The sequence below is a fragment of the Phodopus roborovskii genome, unplaced genomic scaffold (genome assembly GCF_943737965.1).
Source record: "Phodopus roborovskii unplaced genomic scaffold, PHOROB, whole genome shotgun sequence".
Taxonomy (NCBI): domain Eukaryota; kingdom Metazoa; phylum Chordata; class Mammalia; order Rodentia; family Cricetidae; genus Phodopus; species Phodopus roborovskii.
In genome coordinates this window covers 21595925-21616950 of record NW_026126482.1, presented here as the reverse complement: position 1 = coordinate 21616950, position 21026 = coordinate 21595925, and the positions used below count along the sequence as shown (strand labels likewise).

Here is a 21026-nt window from a genome sequence, read left to right as displayed (position 1 = left end):
AACAAACAAGATACCCTTTCAATGCTGTCTTTCTCAGAAAAATAGATTTGGGACAAAGGTGGGATCTTTAAGCAAGAGTAATTGGGTTGCTTTAAGACTATGGCTCCAATTTTTCCAGAATCCTTTGTTGAATGGGTACATTTTTTCAGTGCATGCTTTTTGACACTTGTGAATTTGTCTCTGGGTCTTCTATTCTATTCCATTGCTCCACTTGTCTATTTATGTGCCAGTATAATGACACCTTTATCACTATGGCTCTTTAGCACAGTTTGAAAGCAGACAATGGGATGCCTCTCTATGTTCTTTTTTGCCTGTGATTACTTTAGCTAGTCAAGATATTTTATGTTTCCATAGGAACTCTGGGTTATTTTCTCTATTTTTGTGAAAGATACCATTGGAATTTTTATACCAATGACATGAACTTGTAGATTTTTTTTTTTAATCAGATGGCCATTTTCACAACATTGATTCTATCAGTTCAGGAGCGTAGAAGATCTTTGAATTGTCCACTGTTTGCTTCAATTTCTTTTCTCAGTGTGTAAGTTTGCATAATATTAAAAACTTCTTATAGCAAATAAAACTAACAACAGAATAAACAGCCTACAAATGGGAGAGACACTTTGCTAACCATACCCAGGCAAGGAGTTAATATCTATAATAAATAAAGAACTATAAAAATTAAATAAAATAAACACCAAAGGAGCAAAGCTGCCCATCACTAAATGAGCCAATAATCTGAATAGACAAATTTTGAGAAATGGCCAATAAATATATTCAAAACTGTTCAATGTCTTTAGCTACCAGATAAATACAAATTAAAACTATGCTGAGATTTCTTCTCATCCTGGTGAGAATATCTTTCAAAAACAAACAAACAAACAAACAAACAAAAAAACAAATGGCAACAAAAGCTGGTGAGGACTCAGGAAAGAGGAACCCTTGTAAGGTTGTTGGGAGAGTATAAGCTAGTACATCTATCATGGAAATCAGAATGGGAACTTCTGAAAATTTGAAAATAAAACTACCATATGACCAAGATATACCACTACTGGGCATGTACCCAGAGGGAGGAGTCTTCACCTTACCATGGAGAGACTTGCACACTGAGTTTATCCCTGCTGATTTCACAACAATGAGAAAATTGAATCATCATAGGCAACCATCCACAGATTAATGGATAATGAAAATGTGGTACATATACTAGTGGAATTTTATTTGGCTATAAAGAAAGAAAACAATTATGAGTGTTCTGGGATCCATTATTTTAAATGAGGTAAGCCAGGGCCAGAAAGACAAATATAGCATGCACTCTCTCATATTTGTATCCTAACTTCTACCCATCACATATACATATCTAGGTGAAAAAAAAAAAAACATGTAAAGTCAGAAGACCATAAAGGAACCTGTGCAACTTCAAAAGTTAGACTCTGAAGGAGGCTTTTGGGGAAGAGAGGGATGGTCTTCCTGTATGTTGTGAATGTGTGTTGCTCTCTTTGGGTGATGAATAAAGCTGCTTTGGCCTATGGCAAGACAGGATAGAGCCAGGAGGGAAATCCAAGCAGGGATACAGGAGAAGAAGGGCAGAATATTGGAGATGCCATCCAGTCACCCAAGGAACAAATGCAGGCAGACTGGTAATGACACAGCCATGTGGCAATAATTAAATTAATAGAATTGATTAATTTAAATGTAAGAGCCAGCTAGTAATAAGCCTGAGCCATTGACCAAATATTTATAATGAATATTAAGCCTCTGAGTGGTTATCTTAAAAGTAGCTGCAGGGCCAGGAGGGACAAAAAGCCTCTGTTTATAAATGACGTACCAATGTGAGACTCTCAAATTTCCATAGGGCCCAAGAAAGCTTAGAAAAGATTCTAGAACACATAAATGAAGCCAAAAACAGTTTCCCAATTGTGTCTCTTATACAGGTCATAGTACAGAGATGCCATGGCATGTGAACTTGAGCACAGCATGCCAGATTTCTGCTGTTGTATTCAAAGGCATTGGCAGCTTTAGCTTCTGATCAAATAGACAAAAAAGACCCAAAATTACACAGTAAACAGACGTCCAGATGGAAAAACACAAAACAGGTTCCAGTGTGTTTTGCAATGTGTATAGGCTTAAGAAAGAAAGAAAATGGGCATATGCAGTTATAGAAATAAATAATAGTTTTAAAAATTAAGTCTTTAAAGAGACACTAAAAACAATATAAAAGAAAAAATGGCGGGAGGGAGGGAGAGGGAACTGGGATCGACATATAAAATAATAAATTAAACTAAAAAAAAATGCTTTGACTCCAAAATTTAAGTTCAAGGACAAGTTACTGGGGAAATGGATTTCTATTTTTGTTTCCACAGAAAATGAAAAGATGTGGATTCCTTCCAGACTAATGTGGCTTGATCACGCCAGGCCGCCTGAAACAGAGTACAAGCTGATCCTACATTCAAAACAGCTGGACAAAACAGCCCTACAGACTACAGCCAGGATATCTGAATCTTCTTCGAATCCCCCAAGACAGCGCCCCTTACCAGCAGGAAGTAGTTTGGAAAGAACGACGCCCAAATTCCCAAATATTGTGTATAAATGTTTGTTTTCATTTAATTGGACTGTAATATAAAATTAAATTAAAAAATTAAATTAAAAAAATTAAAATTAAATTAAAAAAAATAAAATAAAACCTACACAATAATGGCCAGAATGTTTGCCATAAATTTGGGTAAAAGGTAAAGCCCCAAATAAACACAAAGCATGACTGGTTTCTGTAGGTGTACACCAAAGGCTGCTTCTGTCTCCTGTCAGTTTGTCAGACACAGTAGGTGACAGCCTAGTGCCTAACACTATTTTTCTTTTATTTTTTTTTATCATGTTAGTAAAATGACTTCACTGATGTCTTATTCATCCCTTCTTTAAATACAGAATTTAAATACAGAAATTAAAATTATGAAAAGCTCTTGTATTTCAGAGTAAATACTTGCTGCTGCTCCTGGGGAGATTCCAGGAGTGCAAAGATGCCACCATGGGGCTGCTTGCCAAGCTGAAGGACACCCAGACTTTAGAGATCCAGAGATGGTCCTGGTTGCACAAAAGAACTCTCCAGGTTTCGAACTGCTATTAGAGTGTCTATGGCAATTATCAGGTACAGTTGTGAATAAAATTCATTTCATAAGTCTTCTAAAAAAAAAAGAAAGAAAGAAAAAGAAAAAATGGCATGTAAAGATGGAAATAAACAGGGAGTCTGGCTCCTGTTATGTTGATTTTAAATTTTTTGATGGCTTGTGGGCTAGAGACAGCTGCTGGGAGACATGGGACTGAAAGAGAGACTGATAAATTATACCAACACAAATATTTTTAAAATGCCTTAACTTTAAAACAAAGGTCAAAAAATATATTTGTAAAATGGAACTTAAGAAATGCATTGCCTTGGAGAAGTGGTTTTTCTTTTGTTTCCACAAGAAACAAGAATTTATGGATTTGTTTCAGACCAAGACGGTCCAAATTTGATCAAGGAAGACCTCTCTTGAACCCTGACAGGTGATATCTATCAACAAAGGTTAAAACTGGTATTCCCAGGACTTGACTATTAATTATCTCAAATTTTTCTGAAAGTACCTAGAATATTACCAGTGCCTCCAGTCAGCAGGAAGTAGTCTAGAGAACTACACCAAAATATTGGTTATACATATTTGTTTTCATATTTAAGGAGTTGGTTTTAAATGCCAAATCTTCATAGTCAATCTCTTTATAAGGAACAAAAGGCAATATGATATAGAAATGGTGGAGAAAAGGGTAGATTATCATGCTAAAAAAAAGGGGGTAGATTATTAAATCAGCACTAGTCCAAAAACAACTGTTAATCTCAGAATATTTTATGTTGTTATGCATTTTAGTTTATTGATATGTTTAGGATTTATTTTATTTTTCTACTCTTTTAAGGTATTGTGTTTATGCAGTTCATCTAAAAAATGTAATGTATAGTTAAGAAATACAAATTAATAGTCATCTATACTAGTTAAACTTATAGTCCTGTTAGGTTTTAAAGATAGGCATAGATATGTTTTATGTGAATAAGCAATCTTTAAACACTTCAAAGATCTAGAAAATATGACTTTTAAAATGTTTTAAGAACTTAGCCTTTTCTGGACAGTGAGACATGGTTGATCCTATCAGCACCAACTACATCAAAGAGGATAATAGGCATCAAAAAACAATCTCCTTACAGAATTAGCTTTCAATGTGGGAAGATGGATGCTCCAATGTTACAAAAAAAAAAAAAAAACCTTTGAGTGACTATCCAGGCAGCCAAATTTCTGTCATTTCTAGAGTTTAGCCAGTTGTTTACAATGCACTTCCTGTGTACTTAGGAAATGTTATATCCATCTGAGGTCATTGATGAGGTGACGACTAGAAGTTATAATTATAGTTTTTCTTAGTTATAATAAAAGGTAAATATAAAATTTAAGACTCACAAAGATAGGATAGGTGATAAGAGTATTTTCCTTAATTTTGCCAGATACAAATAGACTTGATATTGTAACTGATTCTTGCTTGATGATTCTTTTGTTATATGCAATTTTACTATATTGAAATGAAAACTTTCCTTTTTGATTACACAGAAAGGGGAAAATGCTGTGGGATGGGCTTGCTGTATGCTATGAATATGTGTTGCTCTCATTGGTTGGTGAATAAAACTGCTTTGGCCTATGTCAAGTTAGGATAGAGCCAAGCAGTAAATCCAGGCAGAGATACAGAAGAAGAGCTGATGAGTCTGAGAGACACCATTCAGCTGCCTAAGGAATAGCATGCCAGCAGACCCTTAATGGCACAGCCATGTGGCAATAATTGGATTAATAGACATGAGTTAATTTAAATGTAAGAGCTAGCTAGTAATAAGCTTGAGCCATTGATCAAACATTTATAATTAACATTAACCCTCTGAGTGGTTATTTTAAAAGTGGCTGTGGGACTGGGAGGGATGAGAGCACCCATTTACAGAGACAATGGAGCAATGTGAAAAGGACAAAGGAGTCCATTGGGGAAGAGAGTTGAAGAAAAGGGAATAATTGGGGTAAAGGATCAACTAAAATGAAATATGTATCAATACCTCATATGGAAACATGACACTAAAGCTATTAGTTGCTCTCTAAAAACTGATAGCAAGGTCCTATTGCTGAAGACAACACATACACAACTCCTTGAATATGAAGAAGACAAGCTGGTGCCTACCTAAAGCCTTCACCCCTACAGACGGTACTGGAATGAACTCTGCAAGCTACCAGAGGAGAAAGATAAACCCCAACCTATCTACAAACCCTTTAATCCACAGTGGTGATCTGCTTGTCAGATATGCTGGTACAATAATGGCACAAAAGTTGTGGGAGTAACCAACCACTATCTGATTGGATTTAAGGCCTACTCCATTAGACACAACCCATGTCCAACACTGCTTGGTGGCCAAAAACCTGAGGCTATCTAGGCTTTGGAACTAAGAGGAAAATTAAATACTACTCCTCTGCTAAAGGAACATAGAGTAATAAAATTACTCCTAACAATGTTCTGCTATGTTTATAGATCAGTATTTTGCTCAGCCATCATCAGAGGAGCTTCCTTTTATAGTATAGGAGAACAAATATAGAGATCACAAGTGGACAAAGTACAGAGAGTGAGAGACCTTGGAACACTCAGTCCTAAATGGGCTGTCTACATCAAATCCCTCACCTTGTGACTCGGGGAACTCTGAGGAAGAGGAGATGGAAAGACTGTAAGATACATAGGGGATAAGGACACTCAGAAAACAAGGCCTTCTAAGCACAGAAGGACTGATATAAATAGAAACAAACAGGTAGTGTGGCAGCATGCATAAGGCCTGCACAGGTTTAAGCCAGGTAGGATCACAGTGCTAACAGGGGAAGTGAACACAAGCCCCAATCCTTACCCCAGAAACAATCTCTGATTGATAATGGCTCACAAAGAAAAAACTAGTTCTATCCAACGGAGTCTCACTGGGTTTGCAAATCACAGACAAGGGAGGCCATGCTCAGCAGTAGATGATCACCACAAAATAAATTCAGTGGTATTTTTGGATTTTCTTTAAACTTATATTGGTCTAAGCTATTGATTTTTTGACTTACAAGTCTTTTGCTTATATAGTATATTTCTGGTTTTGTATCTGGGATCTCTGTGGAAATATGTACATGTATATCTGTGTATCGATATGTGTTTCTCATGTTTTTTCTTTAACTTTTTTCTGCTCATTTTTTTGTTTTTCCAATTCAGGTTTATTTTGTTTTATTTCATCTTATTTTTATTTTAATAATATTTTTCTTCTTTCAGATACCTGTTCTCTGCTGAAAAGGATCAATAAAAGTTTGGATTTGGAAGGGTGGGAACATGGGGAGGATTTCGGAGGAATTGAGGGAGAGCAAACCATAATCAGAATATGTGTGAAAAATATTTTTTCTATTTTTTTAAAAATGATATCTGGCATTTTGTGAGGTCATTTAAAATTGAAATAAAGAATTTTAAAACTAAAGCTAGTTGTCAGTAGACGGTGTTTTCCTTTAAAGACTGTTTCTCTAGGATATATTTAGTTCCAGTTTGACATTGTTCCCACCATTACTTAAAAGCTTTATCTTACTTTCAAAATCAAGACAAACCTCTAAAAACACCATAACTCCCTGCACACATGCATCCACCCTTAAAGTATGGATTCCTAACTTAATTAGCCAAATGTCTGGGTTGTTTACAGCTACAGTTCAGAGGAAACCCTTTTCTCTGCAGCCTGTCAATAGCAGGTACCCAGCGTACAGTAAATATTAAGAATTTCCCAGAAAATACTTCCTCCTGGAAGCCAGAATGTAAAATGAAATTATTTTCCTCTTCATTCAAAATTTATTTGAAAAAAAGCCACATGGTACTGCTTCCCTGGATTCCCCTGCAACTAAATTTGTAAAAACTCTGCACTTAGCTTTTTTTCACCTGGTAGTTCTTAGGCACAAGGTGCCTCAAAAATCTTTCCAGGCTCGTTCTCTGTCTCTCTCTCTCTCTCTCTCTCTCTCTCTCTCTCTCTCTCTCTCACACACACACACACACACACACACACACATACACGCAACACACATAAACACATCATGCCAAACAATGCTTCCTCAAAGTATGAAAGAAAATTCTTCCCATTCCACATTCTGCTATGACTGGAAATATATAAAGGGGTCCTGCAGAACAGGGCCTGACTAAAAAAAGAAAATACCCTTTATAGATATGTGATGGATTTTTCACCTTGCTTTTCTCTCTCCTTGATGCTCAAGAACAACAGTCAGATCTCTAATTCTGATGAGCTTTCAACAGGAATCTCTGTATCAGACAATAGCCCCATACCCCTGGCAACCTCTTAACAAAGAATCCCATCCCTTTTTATAGTCGCCCTACATCTCCTACCACAGCTTTCTATGGTATAAGATGAGAGTGAATTGCACGAGTCATCATATTAATCAGCAGTTACAAAGAGGCAAAAGAAGGAACCCATCCAACAATCCTCACTTCAGCTGGGACTCCTTCACACCACATTGCCATAAATTTTTGTTTATTATAAGTTTACCATTAAATTATAAAGGTAAGGCTACTTCCTGCCTTCATTAAATGTGCCAAGTGACTCACAAGAAAAGGAAGGTGTTAATTCTGAACACTTGGACATATAACACTCCTTTTCACTACAACCTCAAGATGTGTTGACTATTTAGCCCTATGTCATCCCACAGGGCCAAGGCCATACCAACATTACAACCAAAGAAGCAATCCAGTTGAAAACTTCTTCCTTTACATATGCCTCCTTCTACATTCATGGGACTCCTGATACAGTATATGCATTGGCCTCAGACATGGCCCTAAAATCTTCTCTCTGTAGTGTCACCTGCCATTTAATCAGAACCTTCTCTGTGAAATTCTTTAGAGGTATCAGTCCTCGTACACCAAACTATCAAATCCTCAAGTTCCAGATAAAGTTACTGAGGCCAGCAAAATTAAATCACTCACCCACAAACCAATACCCTGTAAGTGGCCTGGATCTGCTTCTCCAAGAGTTCTGGTGCCAAGTTGGCATCTTCATCAACATGACCCTGGTCGTGATTTTATAACAACATTATTTCCTTCCTGGTTATTTAATCAACTACCTGAGACCAACTTTCTTATTAGTTTTGTTGTTGTGAGACAGGAGACTCATGTGGTCCTGGGTGTCCTCGGACTCACTATATGACCTATCATTGTCCTTCCTGCATCTCCCAAGTGCTGGAAATTCAGTGTGTGCCAACACACCTAACTCTTTCACTGAGTTTGAGGATCATAAATTTCATTGGTAGAGAGTTCAGGAAATAGCCACATCTATGACACATTCCAGTTCTTGAATGTGTGTATGCCTTTCTAATGTGGGCAGACATAAACCATGCAGGCTTGGGTTCTATTCATGTTAGCCTCTCCATTTACTGGCACTTTGTATAAAAGCCTTGCAAGAAGCTGGTGAGTAGGGACTCTGGTCCTCAGTTTGCCTCTCACAGTGTATGGGTATGAATCATGTTTGAAATGATCTCAGGATTGCTATCTTGAGAGCCTGGAGTACCTTACCTGCATTGGTACTGCATGCTACAAAAGTAGGAAATGTTGAGCTTTTGGCATAACACAATAGCATTGTCTTATGTCCCTTCTCAATGTTCCTTTATCAGTGGTTCTCAACTTTCCCAATGCTGCAACTCCTTCATTGATTTCCTCATGCTATAGTCACCCCAACCATAAAATTATTTTCATTGCTACTTCATGACTGCAATTTTTATACTGCTGTGGATCATGTTAATATCCAAGATGCAGACAGTCTTAGGTAATGTCTATAAAAGGGTCATGACCCACAGGTTAAACCTCTGCTTTAGACCCTAGCTCATAAAAACACACATCACTATCACTACATCATTGAAGAGTCAAAGCTTCCCTCATGGGGTTTGTCAGCTTAGAATATAGGTTACCTTGTTTCTGTATTTAAAGATTATCTTGGCTCAGTCAGTAAAGTGTCTATCATGCAAGAACAGGGACTCGCATTCAAATTTCTGGAATCTAAGGCCGTGGATGTCTGTAACAGGCAAATCCCTTGAAGCTTGCTGGCTAGTCAAATTGATGAGCTTCACGTTTGGTGACAGACCTTGTCTCAAAACATGCATATGGAGTGTTATTGAAGAAAGATATGGAGGATAGGCCTCAAGCCTCCAAGATCATAGATGCACATACCACACACACATAACAACATAGGCATACCTATGCACTCACAGATTATCACAAGCTCTGTGATTTTGAATGACAGAAATTTATTAACTCACAGTTTTGTCAACCAAAGGTCTTAAATCAAGGGATTGTAAGATCCCTTGATTGAGACTCCAGAAGATTTATCCTGAGTTTTTAACTTTTGGTAATGAATGCCATTCTAAGCCTTCCCTTTCTTGATAAACACACACCCCCATTTTTATTCCTTCATAGAGCTTTCCCCTGTATGTGTGTCTATGTCTCAAATCTTTTCTCTTTCCCTTTAAAGGACAACAGTCAATGGGTTTAGGACACAGCCCAACCCTGGATATCTGCTCTGAATTTGATCACATGTGCAGGCACTGGAGGGCAGGATTTGGATATACTTTTAGGAGACATAATTCAGCCCACTACTGGACTCTTAGGAAGCTCTGGATGTACTTGTTAATTCAGGTCACTGACATGAGAAAATTCAAAATAGACATACCCTTAATGGACCCAGCATGTTCAGCTCTAAGTGGCACAGAGGAATAAATTAGACAGCACTATGGAATCGCCACACTCTTGGTTGGAGAATGTCACCTGCATACTGCATCTAAGCTATCTATACCTTTGACTTTTGAAGTAAATTATATTTCAGATCATGAACTACTATTGCACAAATATCATTGAGAAAAATCTCTCATATGATGACATTTTTGAGACATATATATATATATATATATATATATATATATATATGCACACACACACACAAAGCGACACCTGTAGGACTCTTGCATCTTTTATTGAGACTGATAAGGAAACTAAATAGAAGCAACAATTCTCTTCTTTGTTGACCAAAGCCCATCATGGTGTAACTTTACTCATACATAGAAAGGATAGGTATGAAAACCAGAGCAGGTATCTCTGAAGTCACAGCAATTAGAATGGTCAACTTAAATCCCTACATGGTGACTTCACAGATGCTAGGGCATTCAAGTCCTAATGATATGCTGACCAAACAAAACCAGTGTCTCTTCATTTACATCCAAATAAGTTCATCCAAGCTGAGCTTCTATTATAGGTACTTCCGAGTTTGCTAGACATGACAACTACAACATAAAATCAAACCAGATGAAGTGCAGTTAAATTTTTCAAAGACGAGGGCAGCATCTGTGAGGGTTTTAACTCCTGCCTAGGAAAATATGTGTGAAAAGGTACAGGCAGTCTCGGAAAGTCACAAATCAAAACCAACATTCCAAGCCGTGCTGGGTAGCAAGTCAGAAGACACTATGTCAGGCTGACATTTCAACTTGTCATTTTAACAGCAGATCATCAAAAGGTTTGGAAATGTTTTCTTTGCTCACCTGTCCTGATGGAGGGTCTGCACACAGAATGATACTTCTCCAAGCTTGCCTATCAGACTCTTCAGTGTACGCGGGCATGGTCTCCTCAGCTTCTTTGTGGATACCTTGGCTATTACTGGGGTCACTGAGCATTTCATGATCCAGTGTCTCCACCCATCCATCTGTTGATCACAAGATCAATGGAATGTCACTCACCCTCACTGTTTTAACATTGACTAGCTACAGAAAATTATGAATTCATTTCTTTCTTATTAAGTAAGAGGCTTTTATTTCCCATAATTCAGTATATTTTGCACATAATACACCGGGAAACCAGAAGTCTCACAGTTTAAACATTAAACTACTACCTCCTTCGTTCCTCCTGTGATACTGGAAGTGTCAAAGCATCATTTACCTTCTTCCCACTTAGCAAACATAGTCTGAAACGTTCATATTGTTCCTGCCACGTGTTAAGGTTACAAGCTGTGTTGAACATCTATTTTGTGCTGGTTATGGTGATGATATAGCTTGGGATGTGACTACAGGTAGGAGAGAGACAAGGCGACCTTGGCTCCCTTCCCTGAGTCCAGGTCACTGAGACAGTCCCTAAGCTCTGCACACACAGAGACACTTTACTTGTTCATCCTTGCTGGCATAGAAATGGCAGCACTTATCCAAATGATACTCACACTTTAGCTCTGGGCCATCTGAAAGCAGGGCCTCAATAAAACATTCTGCCCAACTAGCTTAATACATGCAGTAAACAAAATAGTCTCAAATATTCAAATCTTAGAAAAATCCGGCCAGTATAAGACCTTCACTGCTAGCTTTATAGCAGCAACCAATGGAAGGAAGCTGCTTTGACATAGGGAAAGGGTGTGGAATGGGGGGGGGTGCTGGGTCAAGCATTCAGAGGACTGCTGGCTGTCTACTGCACTTACTGATGCGGTGATACCTTGTAGATGGCTGTAAATATCCTAGGATCAGTTGTATCTTCATGTATAAAATGACTGATAAAGTACCTGTCCATGTCATGAATGCTATGAGTCATCTCTAAGCCCATAGAAGGCTTAAGAAGACCCATCATTTATTGTCTTGAGAGGACTCAAGAGACCTAGGCTAAAAAAGCTGTCAGAAAGAGGAGGCACAAACCACTGTATTCAACATACAGCTGCTGAATCAAAACTGGAATGGTAGAGTTGGCACCCTGACTTAAGTGCTACTGCCTGTGTTGCTTCATTTGGTGGATCCACTTGATGAGGCTATGACACCCCATTGTTTGGCCAAGCACCAGCTTGAAGGCCACTGTGAAGATCTTTAGACGCAACTGACATTTAGATCAATAGATTGAGAGCAACGCTGTTTGCTCCTCATAATACAGATGAGGCTTACCCTATCAGTTGAAGGCCTTCAAAGACAGTGTTTTCTGAAGAATAGAGAAATTGGCTTCCAATCAACAGTACAGAAAACCTGTTGTAGTGCCCACCCCAACTTATAAACTGCATTCACAGATTGCAACACTCGTTGCTACCTGAATTTCTACCCTGTGCAATTTGAGTTTTAAATGGTCATCTCTTACTTGGCTCTCCAGTCTGCCTACCCATCTCAATGGATGTAATACTTGCCAGCCCCCAATGAACTCTGAGCCAATTTTTGTTGTTTTGCTATTGTAGTTTTCAGTGTCAGATTTGTTATTCCTGTTTTTTTGAGGTTTTCAGAAAGTTTCCCTATGTAACCCAGACTGACCTCAAACTTTCAGACTTGCTATTCTTTAGTCAGCCTTTTGAATGTTGGGATTACATGCATATATCAGCACATCTGGATCAAATTTCTTAAACTCTGTCTCCATATATATGTATATATCCATATATATGGATATATACATGATATGCATGTATGCATGATACCCAAATGCTGACATTAAGGTTGTGTGCTATCAACACACACACACACACACACACACACACACACACACACACACACACAATATATATATATATATATATATATATATATATATATATATATTGAATTCTGATTTCCTAGACATGTTGTCTACATGAATTCATAGGGAAAAAAAACAAAGATGGGTGTGTGGAGAAAGGAGTAAAATTTGGGGGACTATGCCAAGGAAACAAGGGGTTGTTCTCAATAGATTTTTGTTGTTGCTTTGTTTTGTTTTAATATTCCTGGTAGAAGGTTTCTCCACTGATGAAGTAAGCCAAATTAAGCCAATTTTAAAAAGGACCAATTTTAATCTGAGCAAAGCACTCCCAGATGACTCTCAGGAAAGGGAACAGGAGAGAAATCACATGGCTGTTCTAAAGGGGTGGCTTAAGAACCCTATAGGGGGGCCATGGGAGGGAGGCAGGCAGAGAGGGAGGGAGGGAGAGAGGGAGGGGGAACTTGGATTGATATGTAAAATAAGAAAAAAATTAAAAAAAGAATGGAACACTATAGGGGTGAAGGATGATGGCATGCCCCAAGGTGGATTCATGCTGTGGTTATCTTTTGGTCAGGGTCTTGAGCCACTGCCAAGACCCCCCAGTTTTCAGGGGTTTCTCTCAGAGGGTAAAGTGTGGAGGGGGAGGAATGGGACTCAAGACAGAGCTTCCAACCCAGCAGTTGAAACAGACACTTTCCTCCCCTCCCTCCTTCCCTCCTTCCCTCCCTCCCTCCCTCCTCCCCTCCCTCCCTCCTTCTCACCTTCCTTCCTTCTTTATTTTTTTAAACAAGGTCTCACTATGAGGCCTGGATGGCTTGGAATTTGCTGTTTACCAGGCTAGCCTTGAACTTCAAGAGATCTACCTTCTTTGACAGGATGAGAGGTGTATACCAAAACATCCAGCAAGGTTCATTTTTTTTTTTTTTTTTTTTTTTTTTTTTTTTTGCTGACTCTTCTGGGCAATGCTGGCCCTCAAAGATGCTCACATCAATGTTTGCACTGGAAGCATCAGCCTCCTTGTCTGTATCACTATAGTACATGTTCTCTCCACATCTGCTCAGGTAATAGTGAATCATCTTAGCCTCATAGACCAATGGTTCTCAGCCTATGGGTCATGACCCCTTCACCAAACCTGTGTCTCCAAAAATATTTACATTATGATTCATAACAGTAGCAAAATTACAGTTATGAAATAGCAACAAAGTAATTTTATGGTTGGAATCATCAAAACATGAAAAACTGTATTAAAGGGTCACAGCATGAAGAAGGTTAGAATCCTTGTCATAGACAATTCAAAGGGAAATATTACATGTCCACTTGACAGAAACTGGGAGAAAGGGAGTAAATTAGATTGACCCTAGGTCACACAACTAATGAATGATGGAGGCTAAATAAATTAATAAGTTGAATACCTGTATTAGCTATTAAAATGCATAATGGTAGTCAGGTCCCTTCCCTACTCATGTACTTAAAGTAGGTGTTTTGAGCAAGGAAGACATGAACAGTGCTTAAGGAGAACTGAATACATATTCTAAGAAGGGGGCGAAATGACTCCTTCTGAATTCTGCATGTGCAGAGAGGCTATGCTCTGGTTAAAATTCCTCTGCAGTCTTTCATGACTGATAGGCATGAAATTAAGTAAACTAAGAAATTATAATTGATTTTTTAAAGATGTCTCTAAATGTCTCAATATAACATGTATAATAAATAACTTATCAGAAGAATCTACCATTTGCCAGTATAAATTTCATGCTCAGGTTAAGAAAGATGTATTGCTTGACTTCTGTTATCCTTGTGCATTTGTTTATATCCTAAGATAGAAGTTTGCTTTTTTTTTTTGTTTTAAGGGGTACATCACCTTAAAACTTAGTGAATCCAGTATGACACAGACTATTGTAGGATTCTGCAATAGGAATTCTGATGTCATTTTGCCTTTTGGGGTTACAAGTTGCATGCAATTAGGAGAAAACAATTACCCCCCCAACTTTTAGCTACATTTCAGTACTTACAACCATCTAATAAATAACATATATAGCTCATCAATGAACTGTTGTATTTAGAAAAAAATAGGTAAGTACTGGCAAGAAATCATATCAATCAATTTATAGCTAATATTAAAATTATAGATGAATAATTGGCCTCTTACATCAAAATGTTTCTTGCCCACTGTCATCAAACTATTTCATTAATCGATTAGAGAGAATTCTATCACCATTTCACAGAGGTGTTAGAAGAACATATTGCATGGTAACTTTATTATTAGCTAATTTATAGATATGCAAATGCATTGAAAAAATCATTAATCATCCTGGACATTTATTATATCATGGGTTATAAAGGTGAACTGTACTCACCATGCTGTCATATTCTGAAAAACACTCCTTTGCAACACCTGGCTAGCTAGAACAGTGATTTTTTAAGTGCTTATCTCAAACATGCATATGACACTATTTCTCCAACAAAAAGAATCTCACATTGATGGGTTATGATGACCGTTACTCAGCAATCATTTCAAGCCAAGCTTTTAAAGTTTTCCAAAGCCTACAATACAACATTTAATATATTTTCATTTCTAGCTACCATTCATGCTAGCTACCATTATCATATAGGTCACATTCTCACTATATAACGTAAGACATGACAGACTTTGGAGGCCATGTATTCTTTTACATAAGTTACTACATTACAATAGCTATGTATTTGTAATGGCATACGCATTTGTATAATACATACATACATATATATATGCATCTAATAGTGTGTGTAAAGGAAGAATTCATCATGTCATAAATAAAGGAACACAATGGACCCCTAGTTCTTTCATAAATACAAAGTTAGTCAAGTGCAAAATTTTAGGTGTAGTGCCCTAGTATTTTAATTAATTTAATAATGTTTTTTTAAAAATTGCTATACTTAAGTAAGAATTTGTCCTATGAACTTTTCCTGGGAGGAAAACCAAAACAAACATATATTTATCCCAAATAGCATACCATAGACAGACCAAGGTAACCATTCAACTCAAGGCTAGCTTGGTGAAGCAACAAGTTTAACTGGAGTTATTTACAGGCAAATGAATTAGGGTTACTTACCAGAGCATGGGAGGCTTACAGGTAGCTACACTACTTAAGAAAGATAACTCTCTCCTCCAACAACCACTATCTTTAAATCCTTGGGAAGGGGTATGGCCACTCTCTGCTCCATGATGGAAATTAAAGGGCTCAATCTTGTATAATACTTCTTCAGGAAATTACAGCTGCTGACATTTCATAGAGATAACAGCCATCTTGCATCCAGAGGGTGGTGTTTCATGACAATGCTAAAAGAAATGATTCCTAAATGACATTCCTAACCCATCATGGGGCTGCATCTGTGAGCACTAACGTCCTTATCACATTGTTTCAATTGAACTAAATATTGTGACCAGGAATGTAAATTGCTGTTTCATAGGATATTCATCTTAAGTTTGGACTGAAGTAACCAGTGTAGCCAATGTGAAAATGACACATCGCATATCTATAGCCTTTACAAAGAAAACCAAACTCAGATTCATGTGATATTTAGATGTCTGGAGAGATTTGGGACATTAAAAATCTTAACATAAAATTATTGGTCATCTAGATGATTCTTTCTCCTCCAGTCACAGAACTAAGAAAACATACATATAATCAATATGTCAATATTGGAGCTCTTCTAAGGAGAAGAGATATTAAATTTTTAATTACATCATTTTTAATTTGGCCCTTCTGACTCTCTCACTTGCAAGTCCCCTGCCCATGAATGAGACAATTATGAGATCTTATTCTATAGGACCCTCCTGGGTTCCTAGACACACACATCCATATCTGGCTATACCCAAGACATTTTGCAGACCATTGTTGGAAAAATAATCTAGTATAGACTATCACAGTGATCTTAGAATCCTAAGACTGCTCTAGCATTTGGAATGTTTGAAAGAATGACATAAAAAGACTCACAAAGTTACCAGTGCCTGCTCATGTACACTCCAGATGGCATATTCAAGTATCAGGTGACCTACAAATTTTCTTTTCTTGCTATGAGCCAGCACAGGCCACATTCAAGGCAGAGCAAGACAGTCTACTCTGTGTATTGCATGTTAGGGAAGCATGCCTTCAGACCAGTATTGCCTGATACTTTATAACTCTTAGTGGGACAGTAACAAAACATATAAAGCTTATATATAGCTCATAAAAGAATCTTATTTGGAAGTTAACAGTGAGCTGTATCCGATGCTGGGATGAGAAATTCCATGCCAGTGTACTTAGTACCCCATTGAGATTACAACAGAAGCTCCATCTTCCAAAGACACACAGCATGACACAGGCTTGGTAACAGAAAAGAGTGCATCAAATTCCAGAAATGCCTCTTAGTAGTTCTACACATCTAGGGAGCCTTTTCTCCCACACAGTTTAACCACTCAGTGCCCTTGGCCTTGCAGGAGGCCCTTTGTGAGGGTTCACATGGTAATGAAGCTCTCTGCTACCTTTGCAGGAGACACTCAGCAAAGGATACCTTCTTTTAGTTGTTTGGCTGGTGAAGTGCTTAGGAAGTTTCTGACATGCAATGGGGGTGGGGTGCTAAGATGTGAACTCCCACTCATCTTTATCTTCATAAAGTTTACTTCATGTCACTAAATAGATACTGAGCATCATTTATGAGGCAAGTGCTGTGCCAGATCCCAAGACTATCTAAAGGCAAGTGGAAAAGAAAGCCATTAAACAACTAATTATTGCATGCAATATACATCTAATAACTTGGATAATGATAAGAGAATAAAAAAAACAAGGAAGTAAGAATAGGAACCTAAGTTTTGCATTAAGATTGTCAAATCTGTAGATTTTAGCACTATATAAATGCCATTAGAAATGCAACCTGTGATGGTCAATTTTACATGTTCCCTTGGCTATAATATGCATTTCACTTAGTTTCCATGAAGCTACTTTTTCCCTTGTATACTTAACAGTTCACTTTGATGAAAGCCTAACATTTCAAACTCTAAGGAAACCAACTGGCTCATCAGAATATAAGTGGATCTCAGTCAATTGGTTGAAAGCCTTAAAAGAACAATCTGACATTTCTCATAGAAGTGTTCTTCATAATACCTAATGTAATAATCGCCCTTATGTTTCCAGCCTGCAGCTTTGCAAATGTGGAACTTGAGTGTGACATCAATTCCTACCTGAATGCCATAGCAACGCATATCTGTGTTTACAGCCTGTCAGCTCACACTATAGCTAGAGCAGTGAGTGTCTACAATTGAGTACACTGCCCTACATCCCGACACACACACACACACACACACAACACACACACAATATAACATGCATATGCACTCAATTCATGCTTACATATTGCTCATTGACTCTTAGAGCAAATGCAGATCATATGACTTTGAGGTTGAGACAGTAACTCCTAAAGATACACCAAATACATCAGACACAGAGACCTTTCCCACATAGCCTTCAGGTGTGTCTTCCTGTTTGATGCCATATGGGCTACAGAATTTAGGTTTAGGATTGTCATGTTCATGACAATATGGATGCCAGATCAGTCTGCCATGGGAGGAAAAGTTAAAGTGACTGATGATTTTTTCTCTTTTTTTTTCATTTATTTTTCTTATTTTACATATTGATCCCAGTTCCCTCTCCGTCCCTCTCCCTCCCTCTCTTCCACCCTCCCATGCTCCCACCACCACCCTCCCACCCACCCACCCCCACTCCACATGTAGGGTGATGCCTTCCTGGAGGGTGACGGATGATTTTAGAAAGGGAAGGAACTGTATAGCCCACTGATGTTGTGACCATCACATTTGTATTACTGTGTTCTAAAATCACCTAGGAGACAAACTTCTGGGCATTGATTGTCTGTGAAATTTTCTAGATGTGTCTAACTTAGGCAGGCAGACCCAACCTGTGGGCAGCACTGTCCCACTGACTCAGAACCCCAGACCGAATGAAAGGAGAAAGGAATGTGGGCAACAGTGTCCATCCTGTTAAGCTTCCTAACTGCAGCTGCAGGGGCAACAGGAGCAGCTGCCTGGAGCAATGCTGTGTCTTCCTCACCATGATGGACTAGACCTTCAAACTGTGCAAAACAAACCTTGGTTGCTTCTGAAAGGTGCTTGCTGCAGTGATGAGCAAAGTAATTCGTACAGCAGGTATGAGCATCCCCCACCTGAACATGTGAATTCCTGAACATTCTAAACCAGAACTGGTAGGTGTGACACAGTAATGTCAATACAAAAGAACTGTTTGGCATGACACTCATACACAAAACCATTAAAATCATCGTATAAGTTACCTCCTAGATATTGGGGGATGTTTACAGAACAAATGCTTTAAAATTGGCTTTCACTCTCAGCATATTCCATGTCACATATGCAAACATTCCAAACTATGAAAAGTGATCCAAAGTCTAGAACACTTTCTGTCCCAAGCACTCTAGATAAGGGACACTCAGCCAACATTGTGTTTTTCAAATTTTACCTGCCTATACTCTACTCATCTAATGTAGCATATAGAGACATAGGTCCTTACATGACCATGGTATATACTGTGATCCCTAAGTTTTGGAAGACAAGCTTCAACTAATGGTTCAGTTTAAATGCCTAGCCACAAGTCACTGGGGTGTGCTCTAGCCTTTCAGGTGTATTTGGGGGAAATAAATAGGTTGAGATTTTATAACTTCAACTTCAACCTGACTTAATTTTTTTTTAATGTAGAGGGATTCATTGTGGCATTTTCAATCAGATGAGTTGTCCTACATTCTTCTAGTTCATCATACTGACTATTGAAGGACAGGTAAAAACTCTCCAATTTTCAGTCCTTGTCCTAAAAATGTAAATTTTTCTGGAGTCAGTCAGTGACTTCCACATCATGAAAAGTAAATTTTGCTTTGAAGACTATTTTGTCAAATAACCGTTGCATTGCACTTGAGTCTCGTGATGTGTAAGAATTTATCCCAGGCTTTTTATGACATATATACACTTGATGTCTGAAGCATAGGAGTAGGCTATGTCTTCTGGATTGAGCCTGACTCTAAGGAATGACACTAACTGTTATTGTCCCAGTGGTACCCTTCATAAACTCTAGAGTGGTTTGTGAACAAATTCCCAGTGGTAAGAACCTAGGGGACAATTTTACATTTTTATTTATAGATCTATTTCTGTGTTTCGGGGGAGGGAGATGATTTGTTTTCTGTTGCTGTGATAAAACACTAACCAAAACCAATCCATATCATCATCCATTTTGAAGAAAATCAGAACAGGAACTCAAATCAGGAGCCTGGAGCAGAAACCACGAAGAGACCATGGAGAAACACTGCCTACTGGCTTATTCCACAGGGTGTGCCCAGCTTGCTTTCTTACTCACCAAAAGTCCTCCTTGTCCAGGAGTGGCACTGGACACAGTGGACTAGACATTCATTCCCACGTCAATCATTAGTCAAGGAATTACTCCATAGGCATGCCCACAAGCCACTCTGATAGGTAAAAACTGGTGTTCCTTCTCCAAGTGACTCTAGATTGTGTCAAGCTAACAACAACAACAATAACTCAACACACATACACAGACATACATAATACGTACATACACACACACATGCATATACACACACACATACATGTAGAAGGGGACTATGGTAGGAGACAAAGAGTTCTAAAGAGAAGAACAAAAAACTATAGCAAAGATAAAGAGAAAATATAGCCCATTTTCATACTATTTGAGGATATAAAAGGGATAAGCAAAAATTGAGGAGGAGGAGGAGGGTGAAGTAAAATGAAGCTGAAAAAAACTATTGTTAAGAAATTAATCTTGAGAACCACCACAGAAGAAACTATTGTTCTCATATCTCTGTGCTTTCATGATTGCAAGCTCAGTGGTCATTCCCTGCATTGGATTCAAGGACCCAGACAGGACAGATTATGGGGGCACAGGTGCCATCCGTGTCTGTTCTTGACTGAAGACCCTCCCTTTTAAGACTAAGAGCAGAGAAGCATTTGCAAAGTGCTTGCTGTCCCTGGCACACATTGCAATAGCCTCATAACGGTACCAAAGCAGCTCACAAAGCAGCAGATGACATCAGATCCTGCATCTTTCATCGCACCTGCTAGCCGTCCTTGAGAATTCACCTCCTCCTCTTCAGCCCATCCCGTTATGTGCAGCTGAAATTTACCATTTAAATCGTAAGCCGTGAAACGAAACTGGAATCGCACGTGTGATCTTTGCCACCTCATTTTCATGAATGGAAGAGAATATTCTGACACAAAAATTACATACTTAATTCTAGCTCACCCCGTCTGCTGACCTCCATCCGGCACTGCCTTGAGTTTATTTCCTCCTCCATCGGTGGGTCAAAGTAATTTCTGCCGTATTCATTTCCTGTGGAAAGTCCACAAGGTAAGGGTCAGTGATTATTTTAGAAGCACGTGAACCAAAATGTTAATTCTGAAATCAACACCA

General features: G+C 38.3%; 1 protein-coding gene across 1 annotated transcript in view; it reads right to left on the bottom strand.

Moving 5' to 3' along the window:
- Nucleotides 1–21026, bottom strand: part of LOC127229305 (uncharacterized) — a gene marked incomplete at its 5' end in the record, with an annotated part of 280807 nt that overhangs the window by 242803 nt on the left and 16978 nt on the right. Inside the window, 2 exons of the mRNA XM_051194389.1 lie at nucleotides 10626–10786; nucleotides 20859–20945. Of these exons, the coding sequence (XP_051050346.1) occupies nucleotides 10626–10786; nucleotides 20859–20945 (248 nt within the window). The remainder of the gene's footprint in view (nucleotides 1–10625; nucleotides 10787–20858; nucleotides 20946–21026) is intronic.